Source organism: Centruroides vittatus, unplaced genomic scaffold (genome assembly GCF_030686945.1).
Source record: "Centruroides vittatus isolate TY-2023 unplaced genomic scaffold, ASM3068694v2 contig_3091, whole genome shotgun sequence".
In the NCBI taxonomy this organism is placed as follows: Eukaryota; Metazoa; Arthropoda; class Arachnida; order Scorpiones; family Buthidae; genus Centruroides; species Centruroides vittatus.
This window is the reverse complement of record NW_027121989.1, coordinates 35,517-60,702: the sequence shown is the minus strand read 5'-3', so window position 1 is coordinate 60,702 and position 25,186 is coordinate 35,517. Positions and strand designations below refer to the sequence as shown.

General features: G+C 35.4%; 1 protein-coding gene and 1 long non-coding RNA gene across 2 annotated transcripts in view; one reads left to right on the top strand and one right to left on the bottom strand.

Annotated features, from left to right (window-relative positions):
• The window catches only part of LOC136973140 (patched domain-containing protein 3-like), a 39,547-nt gene extending 15,292 nt beyond the window's left edge, over positions 1–24,255 (bottom strand). Inside the window, exons 1-2 of the mRNA XM_067267836.1 lie at positions 23,265–24,255; positions 18,637–18,957 (exon numbers count right to left, since the gene is read on the bottom strand). Coding sequence (XP_067123937.1) covers positions 18,637–18,957; positions 23,265–24,243 — 1,300 coding nt within the window. The 5' untranslated portion in view covers positions 24,244–24,255. The remainder of the gene's footprint in view (positions 1–18,636; positions 18,958–23,264) is intronic.
• Positions 3,080–4,260, top strand: LOC136973139 (uncharacterized). The gene is made up of 2 exons (XR_010880450.1): positions 3,080–4,026; positions 4,103–4,260. It is a non-coding gene; the product is annotated as an uncharacterized lncRNA (long non-coding RNA).
• Positions 24,256–25,186: the final 931 nt, after the last annotated feature.

Genomic DNA, 25,186 nt, shown 5'->3' with positions numbered 1-25,186 from the left:
TTTGCAAAATTTCCCCAACCTTAACACAAAATAAGAAAAAAGTGAATTTTTAAGAAACTTGCAGGATTTCCTGGGATAAGAAAAATTTCCCGGGAAATTTCCCGGGTTAAAAAAACAACCGGGATCCCAGAATCCCGTTTGAGAAACCCTATATCCGACAAACGAGCAAGTTAAACAAAGCAACGAAATCTACTTGCAGTCAACTAGATGCCCTCTTGCTTATATAGCATCCGAAAACACTCCAGATTGCCCCGCCTTCGTCCAAAGATGACTCGGCTCTCGGTCTCTCCATGTATTTGAATCTCTCAGTTAATGCCAGAATCATGCCGAGAGTCAACTTATGGGTGCGAGGAGGTCTCGTCGATGGTTCACTAGGAACAATACGCTACATTATATATGCTCTCAATGCTCGCCCTCCAGCTCTTCCTCAGTTCTTTATTTTAGTGGAATTCGATATAGCTATCAGCTATCGAATTCCACTAAAATCAGCAGCTTTCATCTATGGTAATCTGTTTCCAATAATCCCCATAACACGCTGTTCGAACGATGGCAGTATATTGAGATCTCGTAGACAGTTTCCCCTTACCTTAGCATACTCGATGACTATACATAAACCACAGGAATTAACTCTTCCAAAAATCAAAATAGATATAGAGAAAAAAGAGGCAGCTATCGGTCTTACCTATGTTACGTTGAGTCGAGTGAAAAAAATAACTGACTCAGTATTTTTAAAAACTTACAATAAAGATCGCTACGTGTCTGCAAGTCCAAGGCTCATAGTGATAAACAGAATTTCGTGAGACGTTGGCATCGCAATTGATTAATGGCTTATTCTGACCTTTTATTTGTACCTTTAAACGATCCAATAGAAATCAAATATATTGTTAAGAACAAATGATTCTTTGTTTCTTTTTTCCGTTATAATGTATAAAATAAGGGTGCGAGCAGCTTCGTTCCGACTACACGCTGATGCAGCTTAACTAGTTATCATAAAATGGTAAAAATCTTAATCTTGAAGGTAGCTATGAGACCGGTTTTTTGCGTTATTCTAACATCGGAGAAACAGGTTCAACTTGTAAATTAAGTACTGAAAGTTACTGTGAGGTACTGTAAAGTGCTGTAAATTAACATAAGGTAACTAAAGAACCGTGAGGTAACTCCAAAGTAGTGTAAGGTAGTGTAAACTTCTGTAAGGCAACGTAATATAACTAAGGTACAGTAAGTTACTCCAAAGTACCGTAAGATACTGTAAAGTGCTGTACAGTAACATTAGATAACTAAGGTACTCCAAACTACTGTAAAGTACTGTAAAGTGCAGTAAGGTAACTAAGGTACCGTTAGGTAGTTTTAAACCAGCGTTTCTCAAAGTGGGCGATAACGCCCCCTTGTGGGCGGTGAGTAAATCTAGGGGGCGCTGGAGGCAGGGTACTGAACGGTGATCAAAGGTAAAAGTTCCCTTTCCTCTGTCAAACAGATAAGAGGAAACATTGCATTTACTGGTTTCCAGATGTCTGAGAACAATGTACAGTAATAGCACAAAGTGTGAGATTCATAGAAAAGTTTTCCTAAGAATATTTCCAATCCTTTCTCACACGGGGGGCGTTGGGTATAACTTTATGGAACAAAGGGGGCGGTGGATCGAAGAAGTTTGAGAATCACTGTTTCAAACTGTTGCTTATTACTCTACTCCAGTTAACGTAAGCGTCAATTTCTTTTCGTAATTAATTAGTTGGTGGCGATTTCAACACTGATTGGTTTTTATCTACATAGACTAAGTCTGTTTCAACGAATAAGATTACCACTCCGTATTTTTAAATTTACCCACAAAACTCTTCCTTCCTTTGTCAAGTCTGTGGGAGACCCTTCTTACGTTCATCGGGCAACAATATCCTCGTTTGCACGTCTGTGAAGCTCTAATTTGTATATTATAGCTAAATCACCATCCTTTAACGAATATGCATCGCCTTGGGTTTGTGGTATGGGAACTGTTTTGGAAAAAGCTACGTTTCCTCGGAGCTACGTTGTCAACTATTAACCTATACAATCATAAATCATTAGTCTCATTTATTGTTAGCTTTAATTTAATAAAATCATACGTATATTTATTCTATTTAAGGAGTAAGCGTGTTTTTACTACCATTCAGTTGTAGATGTTACTAAATAATGAAGTACTTTTGGTTATTTCTGTACTTTTGTAATATGTAAAAAATAGGAATATAATCGCTCACACGATAGGGTAATAATCGGTTATTACAGTCTACTGTTATTATATCAGCGTAAATAACATATAAATAGAGTCAAATATGAATCGTCGATAAAATAAAGCGTTGTAATCTACACTTTTAAAAAGTTACCGCCCCTTCAGCGGAAACAGTCATGACCTAGATTTTGAAAAAGAAACCAATCCCCAAAATGATGTGCGTTATAAACTATAAGTCGTATTATCGTTTTACTTTGGTTTAGAATGCTGCAGTTTTGTCATTGGAAAAAAATATAGACATATTTAAGTAACGTAGATAAAAAATTAACCGAATGTTTAGGACAAACAAAATTTTTTTTAATAGTTGAAAATTTTAAAGTTTATTAATTTTTTTAACTCACATAATATTTTAAAGTTAATAATCGTAAAGTGTGACATGTATGTGATAAAAAACCAAAAACAGATCAGATCTAAGACGATTTTTAACCGAGATATCGCAAAATTAAAATCACTATAAACCGTCTACGCAACTACGATGTTGTTTCGGATTATCGAGATTTACAGCATATTTCATGATTGAGAAACTAACCCAATACGAAGGTATAAAACCGGACAAAAATCGTGTTCCGTCAAGTTATTGATGCACTAATTTTTAAATATTTTTTCTTGTGATTTCTATGTTGTGTGTGCTTGTTTGTTATTTCAGGGGTACGAATTTCGTACCCCCGAAATTCGTACAAGTAAACATTAATCTTAATTTTCAAAGCAGCGTTAATGTTATTTTAGTTAATAAAAATAAAAATAAAAATATTCGTCCGACATATTTTACTTTTCTTGCTGTAACGGAAAAGTATTGTATTGTGTGAGGCTGCCGACAAGCAGGGCCGGCCATCGGGGGGGTGCGGCGGATGCTACGCACCGGGGCCCCGCGATTGAGGGGGCCCCAACATTATCAAGAATGCACACGAAAACTTGACAATATTCCTATCGTTATCAGTATGACGAAAAGTACATTTTATCGTAAACATTATTATTGTAGATCTCTGAATTTCGACAATCTTTAAACTAATTCTCGATGATGCGAATGTTTAGTTTTTGTTATTTGATTCGGGGAACTCCCGAGGATCCCCACCTAAATTCGACTTTTTAAAAAAAATTTCAAAACCATATAGCCCGCGTTAAGAAATGAAAATAATACTGTGGCCGTCGGCCATATAAAATTATACGATTTATGTATTCGTTTGTCATAAAAATTTGTCTTTCCACTTTTTTCCCGATACTACAAATATTCGAGTAGAAAGTAACCGGTTTCGACTTATTTCTACTTAAGAAGTAGTTAAATAATTAAGCGATTAGGGAATTGGGGACATAAACAAAACCCCGATGAAAGAGCCGGAATATTACTTAAACAAAAGCTTAACCGAACCAATATACAGCCGAGTATAGTGGGGACTGATTTCTTCGAAATATTGTATTAGATGTAATAAAGACAAATTTTTCCAATTCGACGAGAGTGACCGAAAAGTTGTAAATTTTGGAAATTTCCGTGGACAACACCTGGTCCTAAAACGAATTAGTTAGAAAACAAATGACTTTTAAGTTTAACATATTTAGATTTTTACGGCTATGGTGAGAAACGTTTAAAATTTACAACAGCCCTGTCGCGTCCTTTGAGATATACTAGTGATGCGACAAAAGAGGTATTTGACATTGACCGGTATCAGCACCCTGGGGATTTGGCAGTCCTCTGCAACCGTCTTCGATTCCATCCATTAGCCACTGGTAGGGAGCTATTTGACTAAGTACATTGTTTTAAAATTTTAAAAGTAAAGAATATTTTATATCTTTATGTACTGTACGTTTCTTTGCAAAGCTATATTTAATTATAATTTTCTTTAAAAGTATATTCATATAATTGAAGAATATTTTGTATGTACCAGTACATCCACCACATATTTTATTTCACCGAGTAAGTTTTTATTATTTTACTTTTAATTGTAGCCCTTATATCGTGGCTAGCGATTCGGAATGTAATCGTGATATTAAAAATGCATTTAGAGAAGTCTACGGTTTTTACTGGCTTATCGAATAAACGATACGAATGGAGCCTAGACCATCACTGACGCGCAATTGACTGATTGCCCCTGGATGTCGGTTTCTTACAGAAACACAGCTTCCCTATCATCAAATGTCACGGCACGCCCCTGGTATATAATCGTAGTTTTAATGTTTCTTTTATAATTTCTTCTATCTTTTTTTGTCTGTCTTATTTCTGGAACTTTCGGTCTGACTACAGCCTACAGGTGGGTCCTATTGACAAAGCCGGCGCTTCCTTTGTTTTCCCTCTGTAAGGTGTTGACCTTACAAGTGGTATTACCCGACCGCACGTGGGTCCAATTGACAAGGTCGCGCTTCTTTTGTTCCCACTCTGCTAAAAGATCAATACTTTACAAGGAGCCTCCGAGAAGTTGTGAGAGTTCGAGTTCAGCACGAGAAAGAAAGACGTGTCATACTACAAAACGTTTAATTATTGTTACATCTAATCATGTCCATGCCAAGGAAATATCCCTCTGGGTGTCAAAAAAGAAAATTAGCAGAAAAGAAAAAAGTAGAAAAGCTAAATTTCAAGAAATCACAAGTAGATCTGTTTTCTTGGCTACGAAGTAATTCCAGCAATGAAATTGTTTCGACTTCAGAAGTTACAGTTCAAGCTTCAACTGGAGAAGAAAGTTCCGCACAAACTACACAGTCTTGCAATGAAAATGTTGAAACTGTGAAATTCGTTGAAGAACCGCATGTTTATACAAATATGATCGAATCAGAAAATAACGTCGAAAATGACAATAACGAATATGATCAAATGAACATAAGTGATCCAGATTTATGGCCAAGTATTATAACTGATAAGTTTCGAATGTTTTGTGTTAAAACCGGACCTGTACAACACAAAGGAGTTTTTGCTAAGAATGATGAAGGTAGGTCATTTTCCACTACGTACTACTTTAAAAAAATGCCAAATGGTGAAACCCAGCTTCGCAGCTGGTTAATTTATTCAAAAACGCAAGACTCGGTATTTTGTTTTTGTTGTATACTATTTTCTAAAAGAAGAGGAAATGAACAATCTACACGGTTTATAGGTGGCTATAGTAACTGGAGAAAGCTGTCAACTGTAATTCAAGATCATGAGCGTTCTATTTGTCACTTTAATTCGTTTATTGCTTGGAAAGAATTACTAAAACGACTAAATTTATGTTCGACTATTGATGAAACTAATCAAGTTAATATAAATAAGGAAACGGAACGACTTAAATTACTATTTCGAAGAATTGTAGATGTGATTCTATTTTTAGCATGTAATAATCTTCCACTTCGAGGAACCCATGAAATAATAGGAACGCCTAATAATGGAAATTTTTTAAGTTTAATCGAATTTTTAAGTAAATACGACTCTGTGTTAATGGATCATATAAACAGAATAAAAAATTCGAAAAATAGAATTGTGCATCATTTAGCACATAGATCACAAGAACAAATTATTTCTGCGTTAGGAGATGAAGTCCTTAACAAAATTAAAAACGATATAAAAGCAGCCACATACTATAGTGTCCAAATGGATTGTACTCCTGATATTTCCCATAAGGAACAAACTTCAGTTATTATTAGGTATGTAAATTTTGAAGAGAAAAGATTAATTATAAATGAGTCATTTATAAGGTTTATTGAAGCAACTGATGTGACTGGAGAAGGACTAGCAAAAACTCTATTGAAAACATTAAGTGAGCTTGATTTAGATATTATGAATTGCAGAGGGCAGGGATACGACAACGGTAGCAACATGAAAGGGAAATATAAAGGTGTACAATCTAGAATAATTGCTCTAAACCCTCATGCAATATATGTGCCTTGCCTATCACACTCTTTTAATTTATTAATTTGTGATGCCGCTTCCAGCAGTATATATTGTAAAAATTTTTTTGGGATATTGCAACGTTTATATTGCTTATTTTCTGCATCTACAAAGAGATGGGAAATTCTACAAAAACATTTAAACATTACTCTTAAACCATTATGTGACACTCGTTGGGAAGCCAAAATAGATTCGGTTAAAGCAGTGTATACACAGTTTGAACAAACTTGTAATGCCCTAGAAGAATTTATTTATGTAAGTAACGATAATACAGCGGTATCCGAAGCTAAAAGTCTATTGGATTCAATACAAGAAATGCCATTTATTTTATGTTTAGTAGTATGGTTTGCAATGTTGTCTAAAATCAACGCAATCAATATACTATTTCAAGCAAAAACAATTATTCTTGAGTCGGCTTTTAATTTAGTCAATAAAATTAAAACTGAAATCCAAAATTTAAGAACAAAATTTAACACATTTTTAGACGAAGCAAAAGTGCTAGCACGTAATTTAAATATTTCAGAACATTTTCCTGAAAAACGAATACGAAAAAGAAAAAGGTTATATTCCGAAATAGCAGAAGATGAAGTTATAGAAAACCCGGTAGAGGAATTTAGATGTTATTTTTTTTAACACTCTAATTGATACGGTTATTGTACAAATAGAAGATAGATTTAAAAGTATACCAAATATTATTTCTGATTTCAAATTAATCACTGATATGAAAACCTTAGAAAAACATGAATTAGAAAAATGTTCCAAAAACTTTGTAAATTTTTATAACAAAGATGTAGATGAAAACCTAATCCAGGAAATTGGTTTGCTACGGGATTTGATTTTGAATGAAAGGGATGTAAATAACGCACAAGATATATTGCAATACATACTAAATAATAATTATAATGAGTTATTTCTAAATGTATTAACTGTATTAAAACTTTTCTTTACGTTGCCAGTTACTATAGCAAGTGCTGAGCGCTCTTTCAGCAAATTAAAATTAATAAAGAATTATCTTCGATCCAGCATGTGTGCAGAACGCTTAAATGCACTTGCTATATTAAGCATCGAAAAAGAAATTGCAAAAAATTGTAATTTTTCTGAAGTAATTAATGTATTAGCAAGAACAAAATCACGCTTTAAATAAACATGCATTAATATATGTTCGTGTTTGTAAATTTTTTTATTTTAGAAAAACATTTGGGCCCAAATAGTTTCTTGCACCCGGGCCCCTTTATCGAGAAGGCCGGCCCGACAGGGTGGAGATTGGGGGCTTAAATTCCCATCTATCTGACATTACTGTAAAACTTGCCCCTTGTCGGGACGGTCGAGGGGTCGAGAAAATCGTGTGTGGGCATGAAATTCGCAGAGACAAGTTTACCATCTTCACTCGTTTAATGAGATTAAAAAGGGTTTCTTAAAAATATTTCTCCGTCTCTATTGACACAAATTTACAGGGTTGAGATTTCAGTATAATCAGGAATAATCCACAGAGTGTCTTCCTCGGTTCCGGTCAGCAGGATCGACGACTCCGGACGCACTGTTATCTGGAAACGGAATGTTCTTGTCGCAGAGACGAATTGGGAAGGCCACGAACAACTACCGGAGATCGGACGTCTCTCGGGGGTCGGTCGCGCAACAGATTTTAATGGGAAAACAAAGGTTTGGAGCAACGAACAGAAAACCTCGCGTCGTTCAAACTCGCGTTTTAATCCATTTCTTCCCTCGATTCCGCTTGTCGATTGATCGCTCCTTTTCACCTGCTGACAATTCGAAACTTTTCCGGAACACGGGAGTGGTCAACTTCGCGACTAAACCCTATACCTGATCATTTAACTAAATTTCACTAGACTTTGTCATTTTCCTCACGATTCCCCCTTTATTTTCCGTTTAGTTAAAATAACTTCCTTTGTTTAAGCTAGACTTTAAGTTTTGCTTTGTTTAATTCCAAAAGTTGAGTGCTTAACTATCTCGCCAAATTATCATCATTCCAACCTTAAAGTTCGTTTTCCGTCTGGGACCTTGGACCTCACAATTGTATTCAATTTGGTCATTTGGATGTTTTAGAAATCTCGGCGATATGAGACCTTCTGAACAAACAATGTCGAAAAGGGTTGAGAATGAGTGTATGTTCTCTGATTCCTTCAATATCTGAAAACGTCTGAAGCATGGTAATAGCAGGCCAGATAGCTTATATATTACGGCTTACATAATGGAAGTCCAAAATCATAAATTAATAATTAACTTATTATTTTTAGCCTTTCTCGATAGATAAATTTCTATTGAATAACATTTACACGAAAAAATGCAAAAGTTTGTATTTCCTGTAAATTTATTCGAGTTGTTCAAATTATTATTATACATTTGGGGGGAATGCTAATAAACAACAGTAACAGGAACTTTATTCAATAATATCAAAAAATTTTTCAGCAGAGCTTTACAATAAAACATAAAGTATATCGAGAGAGTTCTCTTCCTATAAACACGATGATAATTTCGCTAATCACGTATTACTTAAACGGCCAATATGTGTCTTTCTGCCGAGAATGGCATTAAGATTAGGTCACTTCGACCGCGATTCGCTAACAAAAGGCGAAAAGCCGAGCAAATTTCACTTCATTAGTGACGTAGTTTCCGGCAAATGTGTTTTTTTATAATGTGTTTATAAGATAGCGAACCCTCACTGTCGACAGTGCTTTGTTAACGTAGTCTATAATATAATACAAATTAGATTTTTCTATATTCTGATGAAATATTTGTATTTACTTTCCCGGCTGTTATACGTAACAGAGGAAAAGTATGGCTATCCGTTGCCAAGATTTTTCCTTTTTTCGGCTCAAGGGAACTTTAAACATTGATAAATAAAAACAAAAAATTGGGTGTTTTTTCTGTGTAAAAATGTTAGTGTGTGTATAGGGCACGGTTTTATTCACCCGCTTTGCACTTTAATAACTCCTGTATCTTTTGTCGAAAATTCCAGAAATTTTGCAAGGAGGTTTAGCATCAGGAACATTGATGCTATTAAGTTTGGGAAGTTTGGGAATTTTATAGTACAATGTAAAAGTTTTAAAGACTTTAAGTAGTATTTTGCACGCGTTTATGTTTATAATTTTTGCAAAAAGAAAACATTTTCTAAAACATTGTGTTAACAATGTTTTAGAAAATTTTTTAGTTATACAATATCCATAAGTCAGAACTGGAAGAAAAATAATTTTTTCGTATACTTTAAGATTAAAAAGTAAGAAGAATAGAAAGTCTGACTCCACCGTTTTTCATAATTATTTTGGAATATATTCAGTTTTTTAGGAAAGATGGATCTGGATAAGAGGTTGGTGAAAAAGAAAAATATTTATGTTTTTGTATTTGTATAATGTACTAGATTCGTTAATTTCATCAGTTTTTTAAACGACGTTACATCAGTTCTTAGCAATCTTACTATTTTTATATAATTACTTCGAAGTACATCTTGCCAAAATGTCATTCGTTTATTTAATTCAACTTAATTTACTTTCGATTATTAAGCGTGACCAGGGGCAAATCTACATAGGAACGAATAGGGGCTTAAGCCCTGGGCCCCCAAGTGTCAAGAGCCCACAAAATGAATTATTATTCATCATTTTTAACACTTTTTCATTAAGAATGAACACTCATTGTGTAGTAAAAAGTAATTAATATTAATATAATAATAATAATAATAATAATAATAATTTACAATATTACTAGTAGCCCGGTTAGTATGCGATCTAACAGCAGCGGTGTCATTCCGTGGTATAAATAATAAATTCATATTAATAATAAATTCCTTTTGCAATAATATACTGAATTATATTGTTATAAATAAATTACACTGTTAATTTAAATAATAGCTGAAAATCATCGCTAGGGGCGCCCCTAGCGATGATCCATTCTAGGCATTCTGTTACAGATATACAAACAGCGCGGTCAACTGCTTATATACAGGGTGTCCCATAAGCGGCCGGATGGCCGAGCGGTCAAGGTTAGCAGCCTGCCGCCCTGGGGGACCCGGGATCCGGGATCGAATCCGGACGGGTCGAAAAATCCCCAGGAATTTTTCGGGGGGGTGGTCCGTCCGGATATGTCGGTCCCCGTCCCTCACCACCCGGCCGCCCCATTGTGGGCCTGGCCGAACCCATAATGGGCTTGCTATAAGAGGCCCTCTTAGTGCCCACTGGGCGGAAAGAGTTACAAAAAAAAAGGGTGTCCCATAAATTTGTAAATAGTTTAAAAATTCATAAAAGTTGAAAGAATTTGTATATTTGAATGCGGTTTGCGTAAAAGTTTTTCTCGCGAAGGGGGATATTTTTGGGTAGAGAAAAAGAAAATAGTTCAAATTTTTGTCGATAGAGGGCGCTGAACACAAGAAAATCGCTGGAATTCCACGGGAAAATTACGTTTATTACGCATGCAGGCAAATGTTTACACTTACACGCATATCACAGCACTACACCACTTGTTCTATGTGTTCACCATCACCACAAATGACAGTTTGCAAGCGAGTGACAACACTGTTAACTGCAGCATATAGCAAATCCGGATGGATGCAGGAGATTTCGTGACGATGGCGTCCTTTAACTGCACTAAAGAAGATGGGCTATTGCGGTACACTCGGGACTTAACGTAACCCCATAACCAAAAATCAAGGAGTGTTAAATCCGGTGAGCGAGGGGGCCATTCATTTGTACAGTGACGGCTGATTAATCGTTCTTCAGTAAAGGCTCTATTCAAGAACGTCTTCACTTCGGTTACTATGTGAGAAGATGCTTTGTCTTGCATGAATGTAACTGTGTCAACGACATTATGTTCCAATAAGCACGGTATCACTTTCTCCCGTAGCATTTGCAAGTAACGCGTTCCAGTAATTGAGCACGTTTTCCAGCCTGATTCTTTACAGGGCTCTTCAAAGAAAAAAGGGCCCACAATAATGGATGCAGTGAAACCACACCAAACAATAACACGTGGTGAATGTAGGGGCTCCTCAGTGTAAGCCTATGAGTTCTCTTTTGCCCATATTCTACACTTATGGGTATTGACTGTTCCACGCAATGAAAAATGAGCCTCATCTGCCCGCAAGATATTGATTTTCGTCGATATTCGACAAAACCCAATTGGCGAAGTCCACTCGCCTAGCTCTATCATTTGGTAAGAGCTGGTGCAGTGGTTGCAACTTGTATGGGTACAATTGTAACACACCACGAAGGATGCAGAATACCGATGTCTTTGGTATTCCAGTTATTCGTGCCAGTTCTCTTGCGCTACTTACTGCACTCGTTGACTGTTCCCTCAGAGTCTCCATTTGCTAAGTCACATCTGAGGTACGGACCTCCGATAAACGTAGTGCACCGGATTGATTGGACTTGAACCTTTCTTCATTCTCTTCTGTGTCCTAAACCTTCGTAAAGATTCAAGGCAATTCGTGACTGAGATAAAACAACTTCACCAATAGCAGGGGCGTGCCGTCCTTGGAAGCGGTGGAAGCGCCGCTTCCCTTGTATTTTCTAAAATATGAAAATAATCGCACAATATATATTTATATTTGAACCTATCTTAATACAAATTTCTATACTACATGTGAAAAAACGATAAGATTGCTATTGTGTATTCGAATATAAATTCTTTTATGGATATTCCCAATGGAAGAGCCGCATTGTCGAATACAGGACAGCTTCCAGGGCGAAACTATTTAAACGGTGTAAAGCAGCCAGATTATAGGCATTCACGCATGCGCTTTACAGAGCACCAACCTCACGCTGTCTAGCTGGTGGAAGCTACACACCGAAATATCGTATAACGTTTTCAACGATTCTATCCAGGACCGGTTCTGGGCTGTTGGTTCTGAGCTAAAGATATAAGATATAATATAATAAAAAAATATTTTATGCTATTTTTATGTACGTTTCTCCACAAAGCTATATTTAATTATAATTTTCTTTAAAAGTATATTCGTACAATTGAAAAATATTTTGTACCAGGTATGTATATCCACCACAAATTTTATTTTACCGTGTAACTTTTTATAATTTTATTTTTAATTTTAGACCTTATATCGTGGTTAGCGATTCGGAATGTAATTGCGATATTAAAAATTTATTTTAAAAAGTTTGGGCTCAAGACCATATAATGAAAAAGAAAACATTATTAAAAGAGAAAGACCAATGCGTAGATTAAATATACACTTGAACAAAAATAATTGTTGGACATTTTCGCGATAAAATTTATGAAGACATAAAATGGCTTTGTGGATCATAAAAATGCAAAAATTGTTTTGTTGGCCTTTCCTACCATTTTTAAATGAAATTAGTGTGTGGAATTAGAATGACTTTGGCGATTTAAATAATTTGAGTAAAGCTGGCAAGAGACACGAAAATCGTAAATGTCACGTGAAGCAATTTGAAAATCAAAGCGGAATAGAATTTAACATTAGTAAATAATATAAAATAAATATTGAAAATTATAACGAGATAAATTGCCAGGACGAATATGGATTCACAGGAAAAAATATATGGATGAACGGACTTCGACTCATCTTTGTATGTATAGTCTAAAGAAATATATTTTTTTCTGTAAATTAATAGTTGTTACATGTTTTTTATCAAAGCAAGAATTGGCATTTAGAGGGCATCTGTTGAATCTAATAACAGAGGTAGTTATATCTAACTTGTTTATTTATTAAGTACGTCAGATACTCTATTAAAAATACATTTAGAAAAGTCTACGGTTTTTACTGGCTTATTGAACAAACGAATACGAATGGACCCTAGACCATCACTGACGCGCAATTAACTGATTGCCCCTGGAAGTCGGCTTCTTACAGAAACACAGCTTCCCTCTCATCAAATGGCACGGCACGCCACTGGACTACCGTTAAACCTGGACACTTCTCCTCTGGTTTCATTTCCCTTATTAACACCTAAAGTTTTTGCCCGATCTGTACCAAATTTCTTATACTTACTCTCTGGGACTCCGAGGAAAATATTCACTTATGAAATGTAAACGCTCAACCGTCCTCCCGATTTGATTTCCTTGACACTTAGTGACAACTGTAATAACAGCAGTCTAAAATAATCAAACTGGTAATACAGTTTTCATTTTAGCCTTAATCCTTCTTACTTTCTGGTCGGGCAATGCCGCACACATCTGCTACTTTACTAATAAAAAAATAATTAGAAAGCTAATAAAATTATGAATTCTAATAAATTTAAAATACTCAAAACTAATTTCATTATTCCTTAAAAGTCGTGGAACATCGTTAATTAGTTTTATGTTCGAATCCAGACAGAGTTCACTGGTTCGTTAAAAACAGTCGATTGCGGTGTTTACGAAATGGCTTTTGCTGTCTCGTAGCATTTGGTGTTAAACCGAACACAATTCGATACGATCGTAGATAAATACGTTTTCGTTTGTTAAGGATATTTAATTAGTCAAAATTAGGGCATTTCCCACGGACGCCATTTAAAGGTGTTGGACAAATTAAATCCTTGCCACTTTCTTCGAATAATAATTTGAAATACTGTCGTCAATAGTCGTAATAATGGTGTCAAGAATTTTCGTTATATACAGTTTTGGTATTGGTGCCAATTTCATTTTTAATAAAACAATTTTTCGGTTTTCAAACGCACCCTTGGCAGTGCATTGCAGATTTATTTAATTAGTAATTATTCCAAAATTTATGTCATTATAAACAATTTTAAGGAATTATTACGATATTGTATTCACTGTAAAGCAACAGTGAAAGGAAATGAGATCTGTAATGAACTCACCTGGAAGGTTTACAGGTATATTTTTGGAGATTTTCTATAGTAGGACATAAAGTCGGTCGGTTTCCAAGTTATTGTCAAACTTGACTGTTGTTTCTTAAATCATTCTTTTTAAATTCTTTACTGTGTAGCATGACGTCACAGAATTACTAAAAAAAATAAAATTATTCTATACAAGAAAACGTCTTCGGCTGCTATCAGTAATTTTTCCCTTGTGAATTTTTCTGACATAGTCATTCTCATTGATAATGTCCTGCAATACTGAAATTCGTCCAACAGCAGCAGATGCCATGAAAATCTTCATAATGGTACCTCGTGGATGTTTCATTTTTTGAGCCGAGGAGTCTGGCATCAAATGTTTTTCCTTTTGTCTGTTCTACTTTAATCTATCACTACTAAATCTCGCACTTTTCGTTCTTCATTTACTCCCTATAGAAAATTTATGACCTAAATCCAAGCGGTTTGTATATATTGTTAAACGATAATTCCATCTCGATACGAAAAGAAAACTTGAAAAACCTGTAAGTTCATTGTCCCAAAGATTGTCTCAAAATTGTTTCTGAGGGGTTCTAATTTGAAGGATATAACAATTTGTTTATGAGTCCAAAAACCCTTTTAGGTGGCTAAATAAATAACTGATTACATCTGGCTAATATTGCTGGTTTTAGCTTATTACTAAAAGTCGCCTAACTTTAAAATGAGCAGAAATAGAGCTAAAAGACGATAATAATTACAATTTGTACCCTTTTATTACATTATATGCCCTGAAGGGGCGGGGGCTTTCCCGGGGAAAATCTCGAGCTGACAGTTATGTGGAAACGCTCGTGTGTTAAAGTGGTAACTCCTAATAGAAATTACCAATCAAATTGTTACAGATGTATAAACAAGAACTGTAAAAGGCAATTAGAGCTTAAAGGCAGTCGCATAGACTTGCTATAGAGCAGCAACTTTTTGCGGAATTATTTATTGCTAGTTGATAATTAGAGTACCTAGATATCACAGTAGCGACATATGAGTCATCGCCGCCATATTCTGTCAACTGTCATCACGTGGTCTATGGGTTTACATTAAGAAACGACGATATTTTTTAGTTTAATTAAAGCATTTTATTCGTAAAAATGCTTTATTAAACTAAAAAATATCGTCGTTTCTTGATGTAAACCCATAGACCACGCGATGACAGTTGACAGAACATGGCGGCGATGACTCGTATGTCGCTACTCTGATATCTAGGTAATCTAGTAACAATGACTTTATCGGTCGAAACAGATCTGTACATCCAAAATGAAGATTAGTCTGTAATTGTTTTAAGGATCAATAATTGTATTAATTGCATCAATAATAAGTATTGATTATTACGAACGGACTTTCAAAAGAAAGAAAGAAAAAAAAGTTCTTTTGATAACATTTTACAGTTAATATTCTTTTGATTAATTTATGAAGATACTGTACCCCATTGACTGTGTTACTAAATATATAGAAAAAAGACATCTATGTTCACTAAAAGTGTCACTAACTTATTTTTCCAAAAGTGGACTTACACCACTTTCATTTATAATAGCTCATTTGTTAAAACTTACCGGTCTGTTCTAGTTTTCCTCCTATTTCTAAACCAATGATTTTCTATCCGATTGTTATCGCTATACATTAAATGAGACACGTCGTAAAATTCTGGCTATTCAGGTACAAATTCTACTAAATTTTTACGGTTAATTTTGCATCTTTACAACGCCAAGGTGACGATTCCGAATTTCAAAATCGTTCACGCTATACTGTACCTGCACCTCAAAGACACGACTAACATTCTTTCTCGTCAAGACTAAAATTAGTGTGAGTACGACCAATCCAAATATAATAAATAATAATTTGTCTTGTCGCCGCCGATCCGGGTCCAGTCGTTCCTTGTCTCGTGGTGCGGATGAACCTTTACGCAGAAACATTAACAACAATTTAACCAACAATTCGAAAACGTAATGTTTATCATTTTAGTTTATTTACAAATTTCTACATATATCATTAAAAGACAGATATTCATTAATTAATTGATAATGTAAGCAGGGCCGGCCTTCTCGATAAAGGGGCCCGGGTGCAAGAAACTATTTGGGTCCAAATGTTTTTCAAAAAGAAAAAAATTTACAAACACGAACATATATTAATGCATGTTTATTTAAAGCGTGATTTTGTTCTTGCTAATACATTAATTACTTCAGAAAAATTACTAAAAATACTGCATTCTTGATAATGTTGGGGCCCCCTCAATCGCGGGGCCCCGGTGCGTAGCATCCGCCGCACCCCCCCGATGGCCGGCCCTGAATGTAAGGAACGATCAGGTTTGGAAAATTGGAATGAATCCGATCAATTCCCCTATCCGAAATCTACTTATTCCTGTGGGTTAACTTTACACTTTTCTCTATTATTAGGGCTGAATGAGTTCAAACTTTTACACTTGAATTTAAAATAGACACATTTCTGAAAAATTTTGTCGATTATCGAAATAATTATTGGAACAAATGTAAGTCCATGAATTCCAGCGATTATACAGGCTAAAGTAATTACTTTTATCGCTAGCAGTGTATCATTTTCCGAAACGCTCAACACTGTTACAATAGCAAGGATGGTTGTGATACTTCCTTGTATAATCGGAAGTGCTGTCAAACTTATTGCATTCTCCAAACGTTTGTCCGGACTACTTTCTTTCGCAGATATATACGCACAGGAAACGTGTGCTGCGTAATCGACAGAATATCCAATAACGACAATGAGAACAGAGAAGGAAGCGATATTGATTCCAAGATTGAAAATGAAGATGAACCCCAAAACACCCACGCTAACGGAGATTATGCAGAATATCACGCAAATGATGCAAATAACGTTTGGTAACAAAACGGCAGATATTACAGAAACAGTGAATGAAACAATGCCTAAAGTCTGAATTGTTGTCTTAGGTATGGCGTCATTAATATCGAAATAATAAAACAACGGATGATACACGACAGCGGTGAATGGGAAAGCATTCATCTTTTCTTGAAAGTGTTTAAACTGATTGTAGAAATGACTTCCGTTGTTAGTAACGTTCGTTTGGAGGAAGAAACGAGTAGACATGATTTTGGTGAAGGAATCATCGAAAACGATGTCTTGTCTGAATCTTTTCGCTTCTGGAATGCGTAAGAATAATTTGCGCAAAATGAAAAGGAAATCTTCTGAATTAGTAAGATTGTGTCCGTACAGAAAAAAATTTACTCTATTGTCTGAAATGAACTGTAAATAGCTTCTTAACCAGGATTCGGTCAAAGATCCAACGATCAGAGGATCCGATTCGAGAGTTTGTAGCACATTTTCAACATTTTGTTGTATTGTGCGATTTGAATAATCTAGTTGCTGAGTGATGAACAACTGTAACCTGTACTTGTATTGATTATAATACTTTTCATTTGTTTTGAAATAATTATATCGATAAGTTCCGTGAACTAAACTCGGTTCTAATTCCTGTCCGTAAGTAAATTTTCCCAACCCCCAAATTGAAATTCCCAAGTAAATAAAATAAACGAATAAGATGATTATGGCTGCCATCTGGTTCCTCATCATCTGGTTGAAATTCTTCAAAAGTTTAGTAAAACCAAAAGTTTGATTTTGTTTCTTTTTCATCGAATCTTCTGGACGCACAAAACAAAATATACGTTGAAAGAAGTTTTTATTTTCTGGAATTAAATAAAAAAATTAACCGTTTAATTATACAATAGTCACAAGTGTAATTTATCAAACATAGAAAACTACAATTTGTAAAGTACAATATTAAGAATGTGATATCGTTTTTAATTAACATTTTATAATGAGTATATTTTGTGCAAAACTGAGGCGTCTTAAAATGAAACAAGTAAAAAGGCAAAACCGTATTTGGGACAAGACTATTGTTGAACTTTGACTTATTGTATCACTTTGACGCTCGAGGCAAATCTCGTTCTCATTCTCCAATCTTTGCTATCGCTGGTTTTGAGCGCGATCGTTCAAATTTCGCCGGCCACAACCACCAGGTCGTCCACGATGCATTTTCGGAGAAATTAACCTATCCAATGTAGAAATTTCTTTCGTTGCGTGTCGGCCTCGGTTGAATTTCTGTCGATGCTTAACGGAAATTTCCCGTTTTTGAAAAAATAATCGTGGCTATTGTATCGTCCGAAATCATTTTTTTATTTTGCACAAACAATACTGGGTTGCGTCCTACCTTGTCTGTTGACCTCGACCACGTCTTGTGCGCCTAGGCTTAAGGTGGGCGAGGATGGGGATCGCTACAGTAGTTTTCCAGGGTGTTTTTCCGAAGAACATTCATGGCAAAATTAAAGTGGATATGTTGAACGGTAACAAAAAGACATACACATATACTTTAACTTTTATATACAGTATATGGCTCTTTTTACTACCCTTGTTGATTTTTTGAAGTTTATTATTAACCAAATGCTAGCGATATGGCCCGTAATGCGTGGCCCTAAACCCCTGTACCAGACAACTACAAGAAACGAAACAAAGAAACTGCAACTAAAATTAGCGTTGCGTTTTCTTTTTAGAGACTGAAAAATTAAAACAGTTATTAAGTACAATACCAAAAAACAGCATTCGTATCTAAACGAAAAGCCATAGTAGTAGTAATTTTTTTTTAATATAAACCGATCAGTTCATTATTCATAATATGAAACTTATACTACCGATTGCATACATTTGGCCAGAAATGCGTACTGCTAAAGTTATCTAAATTACTTTACCTGGAAATTTTATAAATACCAAGGAATGCAATTGACGTTCTTCTGCTCTTCCACATAGAACCAGAATCGCTGCAACAAAGGTGACTTGATAAATATAGTCGAAGAACAAACACGTTGTCATGAACACGCAAAGTTCCTTATACATTGGGATAGTGGCAATGAATATTCCCACTAAAAACGATGCAACATTAGTCAGAGACGTGATTGTGATGGAAACACCCGACTCGGTGAATGTTTCGGCCATTCTTTCTTCCACAGATTTCTTTGGGTCGGTTTTCATCCACGCTGATAACATAACAAATGTATCGTCCATACCAATACCTATAATTGATATTAATTCTTAATTAGAATTATTTTCAATTCAAATTACAGTGTGTTTAATAAAGATAAGAACACCAGAAATTTTATAAATAGCTTTAAAGTTTCAGGAGCTATTACTATCTGATTGTTGTTACTTATTTCTTTCGTAAAGACACTTGTAGTGTACACACTAACAAAAGAAAACAATGGCGTAGCTACATATTCAGCGCCCTGGAGCAAGTAGAATCGGCGGGCCTCTTGTTCCTCGGAAGAGGTCTGTCGAAATTTATTTTGAACATTTAATTTAAAAACGTATATCTAATGATTTCGATTTTAAACCTTACTTAATATCAATTTATTTGAGATTCGAGGCATTTCAACTATAAGATATTCAATTTGATAAATATAAATATAATAATAAATCAAAATATAATTCTTTAAGTACAGAGTACCTAATAAAATTTACTACGTAGTATATAAACTGTATGTATGCGACTTTAGTTTCATAAAAAATACATAATAATACATTTAAAAAACTTCAAAATTGTTGTTTTCTCTCTTTTTCGTGTGCAAATCGGCCAATGACTTTCTCCAGATCAAGTTGACAAACTATTGTTTTTTCAATTGATATAGTCGTGAGAGCTAAGACGGTGTTGCGACACGCTGCTTCTTAAATAAGTTTTGATTAATTTCAGTTCTGAAAAACCTCGTTCCGCTGTCACTGTCGGCGCCGGTAATGTTAAAAATATGAGACAGGCGGCAATAATGTCGGAGAAACTACTCGAGGCTGCGGTGTGAATTTAAACTAGTTCGGCGACTAGGATTATAGAAGTAGGCCCTAATTTCTTTTACCTGAGTATAAAAATGCATTTTAAATGGAAGCAAACTAGGCTAAATGTCGGAGGGATATTCCGATTGTAAAAATTCTGATCCTTTCAGAATATTTTTATTAGATGACGCGACAAGATATGCGGATGTGCAAGAATTGATTCCTGTAATTTTCCTCATTATCGGTCTGCCGTCCAGTTAGTTCTAGGTAAATCCACCAGATGAAGTAAGCACTCAGTAACGAATTGACGTTCAACGCTTCAACTAGAGTTGAGGTAAGTTTGTAAGTTCTAGCCGTGCAGTGTATACATCGAAGTTGGCCTCTCGTGATATTTGTGTTAAGGCAAGAGTTGTTATAAAGTTAACGTAAAACGTACTGTGTTCTAGATGCTTTTATTTGTGTTATCGAATAGAAATAAAATGAGTTCAAGTAGAAGAAGTTGTGTAAATCATTCCGATGTGTTTTGCTACATATGGGGAGAATATACGTTAAAAGAAAACAGAAAAACTATTAGTGACTTTGTAAAGAGAGCTTATCTTGGATACTTTGGAGTTAGACTTGGTGATCAGGATAAAAGCTGGGTACCGCATCGGGTCTGTAAATCTTGTACAGAACATTTACGACAGTGGACTACCGGGAAAAGAAAAAGTCTGAAATTCGGCGTATCGATGGTTGGGAGAGAACCCAAAAATCACTTCGATGACTGTTATTTCTGCCTAGTAAATATTAATGGAATCAATCGTAACAACCGTAGCAAGTGGACTTATCCTGATTTAGTCTCTGCAAGACTCAGAGGAAGTGCCGATTCCATCGTTTCACCAGCTACCAGAGCTCTGTGAGGACGAGTATCCCTCTGATCCTAATGAAAGTGACTGTGATTACGAGAGAATGTCATCAGTTCCTCAACGTTTCAACCAGGATAAGTTAAATGATTTCACCAGAGATCTCAACCTGACAAAAGAAGCTTCTGAATTATTGGCTTTCAGGTTGAACGAGGAAAATTTACTGGAGCAAGGAACCAAAATTACCTTTTACCGTACAAGAGAAAACGATCTGCTATCCTTCTTCTCTCAAGAAAACAATCTTGTGTTTTGTCACGAAATTAGAGGACTCTTGGAAAAAATCGGTCTTCTTGAATATTTTTCAGATGATTGGCTGCTATTTATTGACAGCTCAAAATGAAGTTTGAAATGTGTCCTTCTACACAATGGGAACAAATATGGTTCAATACCAATCGCTCACTCAACGAAAATGAAAGAATATAACACCATAGCTTTGGTCTTGGAGAAGATAAAGTATCACGAACATCAATGGGTAATTTGTGTAGACTTAAAAATGTTAAACTTTCTCCATGGACAGCAAATTGGCTACACCAAATATCCTTGCTTCTTGTGCCTCTGGGATAGCAGAGACAAAACACACCACTGGGTTAGAAAATGAGAGAAAACATGGACGTTGGAGAAAAAATGTCATTAACAACCCCTTAGTTGAACGAGAGAAAGTCATCTTTCCTCCGCTGCATACCAACCTAGGCCTTTTTTTTTTTTTTTTTAACTCTTTCCGCCCTGTGGGCACTAAGAGGGCCTCTTTTAGTAGGCCCATTATGGGTTCGGCCAGGCCCACAATGGGGCGACCGGGTGGTGAGGGACGGGGCCCGACATATCCAAACGGACCACCCCCCAAAAAATTCCTGGGATTATTCGACCCGTTCGGATTCGATCCCGGGTCCCCCAGAGCGGTAGGCTGCCACCTTGACCGCTCGGCCATCCGGCCTAACCTAGGCCTAATGAAGCAGTTTGTAAATGCTCTTGATAAAAACGGATCACGCTTTGCATATATAGGGAAAAAATGCCTCAGTCGAGTATGGAAAAAATTAAAGCAGGAATATTTGACGGCCCACAAATAAGACAACTCATTAACGATCCTGCAACGCAAAGTTGAAAACTATGTTGAACTGGTAAAACCAGATGCTTAACATATTATTTTCGTCTACTAGTACGTATTTTCTATTATCAGGACTTATTAGGTGGTTTTAAAGATTCTGCAACACAGTTTCACAGATCAGAAATTTATTTTATTTGATACCGAAATAAAATAAATTTCTGATCTGTGAAACCTTGTTGCAGAATCCTTAAAACCACCTAATAAGTCCTGATAATAGAAAATACGTACTAGTAGACGAAAATAATACTGTATTATAATAAATTAAGGACATTGAGGCATATTAATTTAACGAGATGCTTAACAGTTTCACATTCCTTGGGTGTAATATGAGTATTAAGGTGCACTATTTACACACTCACTTAGACCGTTTACCTGAAAATTTAGGAGACACCAGTGAAGAACGAGATAAAAGATTTCACCAAGATATTGAAACTATGGAGGACCGCTACCAAGGAAGATGGGATACGCATACGATGGCAGATTACTGCTGGAGTTTAAAAAGGGACTCTTCCAAAATACATTCACGAAAGTCACGAAAAAGAAGCTTCTTGAATGTGTAACTATTCACTTTTATCGATGACTTTTTCCACTATCTCTGTATGAATAATACTTGCATAATATAATAATAAAATTTCCGTGTTTAGTTTTTTTATTCGATCCATGGATTTAACTTAAGATATTGAAATGTGTGAGATCTCGGGGAGGTAAGAGGGAGTCGTACCTCTTTTTCCCGTGACTCACTTGTCAAGGATGGCTGTTACGTCGACGGCGCGTTACGCGTTACGCGAGTGGAGGAGGAGGAAGGATGGGGTCGACGATAAGGCGAAGCCGACAGTCATCCTTGACAAGTGAGTGTGAATATGTGAAATCGGGGGGGGTGCCGAATAAGTCGGAAACCCACTCGATTGTCACCAATGTATATTTCGCTAAAATGCTATATCTTAAAAATTAGAGCTCCTAGCCAAAAACAATGCCATATTCGTATTCAGGGCATCAAATTCGTATGATATCAGCTCAAAATATTCCGGCACCAAAACCGTTGTTGACCTGCGTAATGCTTAAAATTTACAATGCACAAAATCTGTCATTAACTATTTTGAAATAGTGGAAAATGCTGGAGTATTGAAATCAAAATGCTTCGACAACAATAATTTACAGAAAAATATTTATCAACTCTCAAAAATGTTATAACAATTGCAATTATAATATCGATGCAGAACAATTGCATTTTCAATGATTGTAACATAACACGTACAATCATTGATGCCATAGATTATCAGATAGTGGTTCAGACTAACAAACTATCGCAAGGATTAAATTCATTAAATTAGAATCCGCAATAATTGTAAGATCGTGCTTCCCGAGAGTACTATCTCTCGAAAACTGGCTTTTATATAGGTGTAAGGCACGAGAAAACTACTCGTAAAACACCACATGGTCAAACTGTTAGTCAGTCCGGAACTCATTTATTACTACTGTTCAGTAGTTTTATCCACTCGGCCACGGGGTGCACAACAAACTAATGTCTATTATTCTTACATTCGAAATGACTTACCTAAAATAAGAAACGGAATCATAAATGTTACAGGAGATATTCTATGACCTACATAGAGCAGAACGCCGTATCCAGAAATTACACTCATTCCTGTGGCTATCGAAGACATAATTCCGGTCCACGGTTTACTTCGGAGAAAGTCTGGCCATAAACAGCTAACAATGGTAAACGTAACCATCAACAATGCAGAACTCGGAATATATCTTAGGGTAGCGAGAAAAACTTGCGCTTTCGATTCATCCCTAGAAATAAACACATCTTTATTTGTTTTAATATAGGAAAAGTTCAATTTATTCAAGATGTCTACGAATCGATTTTCCCATTCTATGGCTTTTTCTTCTGCCCATTTATTCGAATCGTCCAGAAAATAGAACAATTTAACAGCCTTGACAGATAATACGTAACCCTCTTCGTTCAGTTCCACACCTCCCAGAGTTAAAACGTCGTAATTTCTACTCGTTTCGCCAATTGGATATTTCAACCGAAATGTTCCGTTTTGCAACGCTTCCAGTTTATTGTCTATACGAAGAATTTTATTTTCGTAACACTTTCCGTTATTTTTAGCACAAATGTCTTTGTAGTTCCACCCGTCGTCTTCGTCAACAAAGAAGTTTTGAATTTCTCGATCCAAAGTGACAATTTCCCGAAAGACGAACTCTCGTAGAATCGAGCCTCCGTCCGTAGCTTCGACAATAACGATTCCGTAATGAATGACGTGCAATAATCTTGCTGGGTCGAAGTTTGATGCGAGATCTATAGGAAATAATTGCATCAAATGCGACCTGTACTTGTCGATAATCCCTCCGATTGGAATTAGAGAGTCTTCGCCAAGATCTTGAGAGAACTTTTGAAATCCTGTGGCTGATAACAATGTCATGAAGATAGGCACAACTATACACCATGAGGTGTGTCTTGAGACATTTATTCCGTGTTTATGAAATATTTTGGAAAGAAAGCGATACGCAATTCCAATAAACATATTCGATATCTGTAAAAATATATAACAAAATTAAGTAATTTATTATATATTATTCCATGAAAGTCAATATAATACATGTTAATTATAGAGTAAACTCAGCAAATATGAATTCGGCTCTTAATATCGACAACCTATATTATCTATAAAGATACATAATAACGTGATTAATTTATTATTAAATAAAAGATAATATCGTACTTAATTGCGTATTAATTGTATACGTAAGTTTCGAAAGCATAATTTTTATTTTTAATGTTAAATTTAATCTGAAATTCTACGTGATTCTAAATATATGCGAAAAATTTCATGCGCTAATTCTTAATTATTATAAAAGGAAACTTTTCGTGATTTAGTCAAAGGTTTTCACGAATCACGCGACATTACAGACGACAGATTTCATAAATTAACGAGAAGTTTTAATAAATCTAAGAATTATCGCGGTATCGATGTTATTATTTTTGATTTAATCAGATTGTTTCGTCCGCTGTGACGTTGCAGGTTTCCTTTCATAAAAATTTTAATAATACGATGTATAAAATGTGCATTACGAATGCTTACTAAAGTAACACATCGTAATAAATTATACTGCACATACAATATAACGAATACGGTACAAATTACTAGACAGAAATGAATATTTTTATGAAGGAAATGAATATTTTCATTGCTAACAGGTTACAACACAGGCAAGCCATTATAGGCTTCTTTCGTAGTATTTTCTTCGCTGGAAAATCAGACAACTTTAAAATAATGTTATTGACACTGAAAATAGTTTGTTTCGCTTAACAAAGACTCTTCCATTTGTCCAGCGTAATGCCGAGTGATTCGTGAAATCTTTTCTCAGAGTGCTGAAACGAAGTGTAAAAGAAATAATTTATAGGATTCGATGTTTATATTACTGATAGCATAATAGTGTAATATAATTTTCGTTGTACCATAGAAA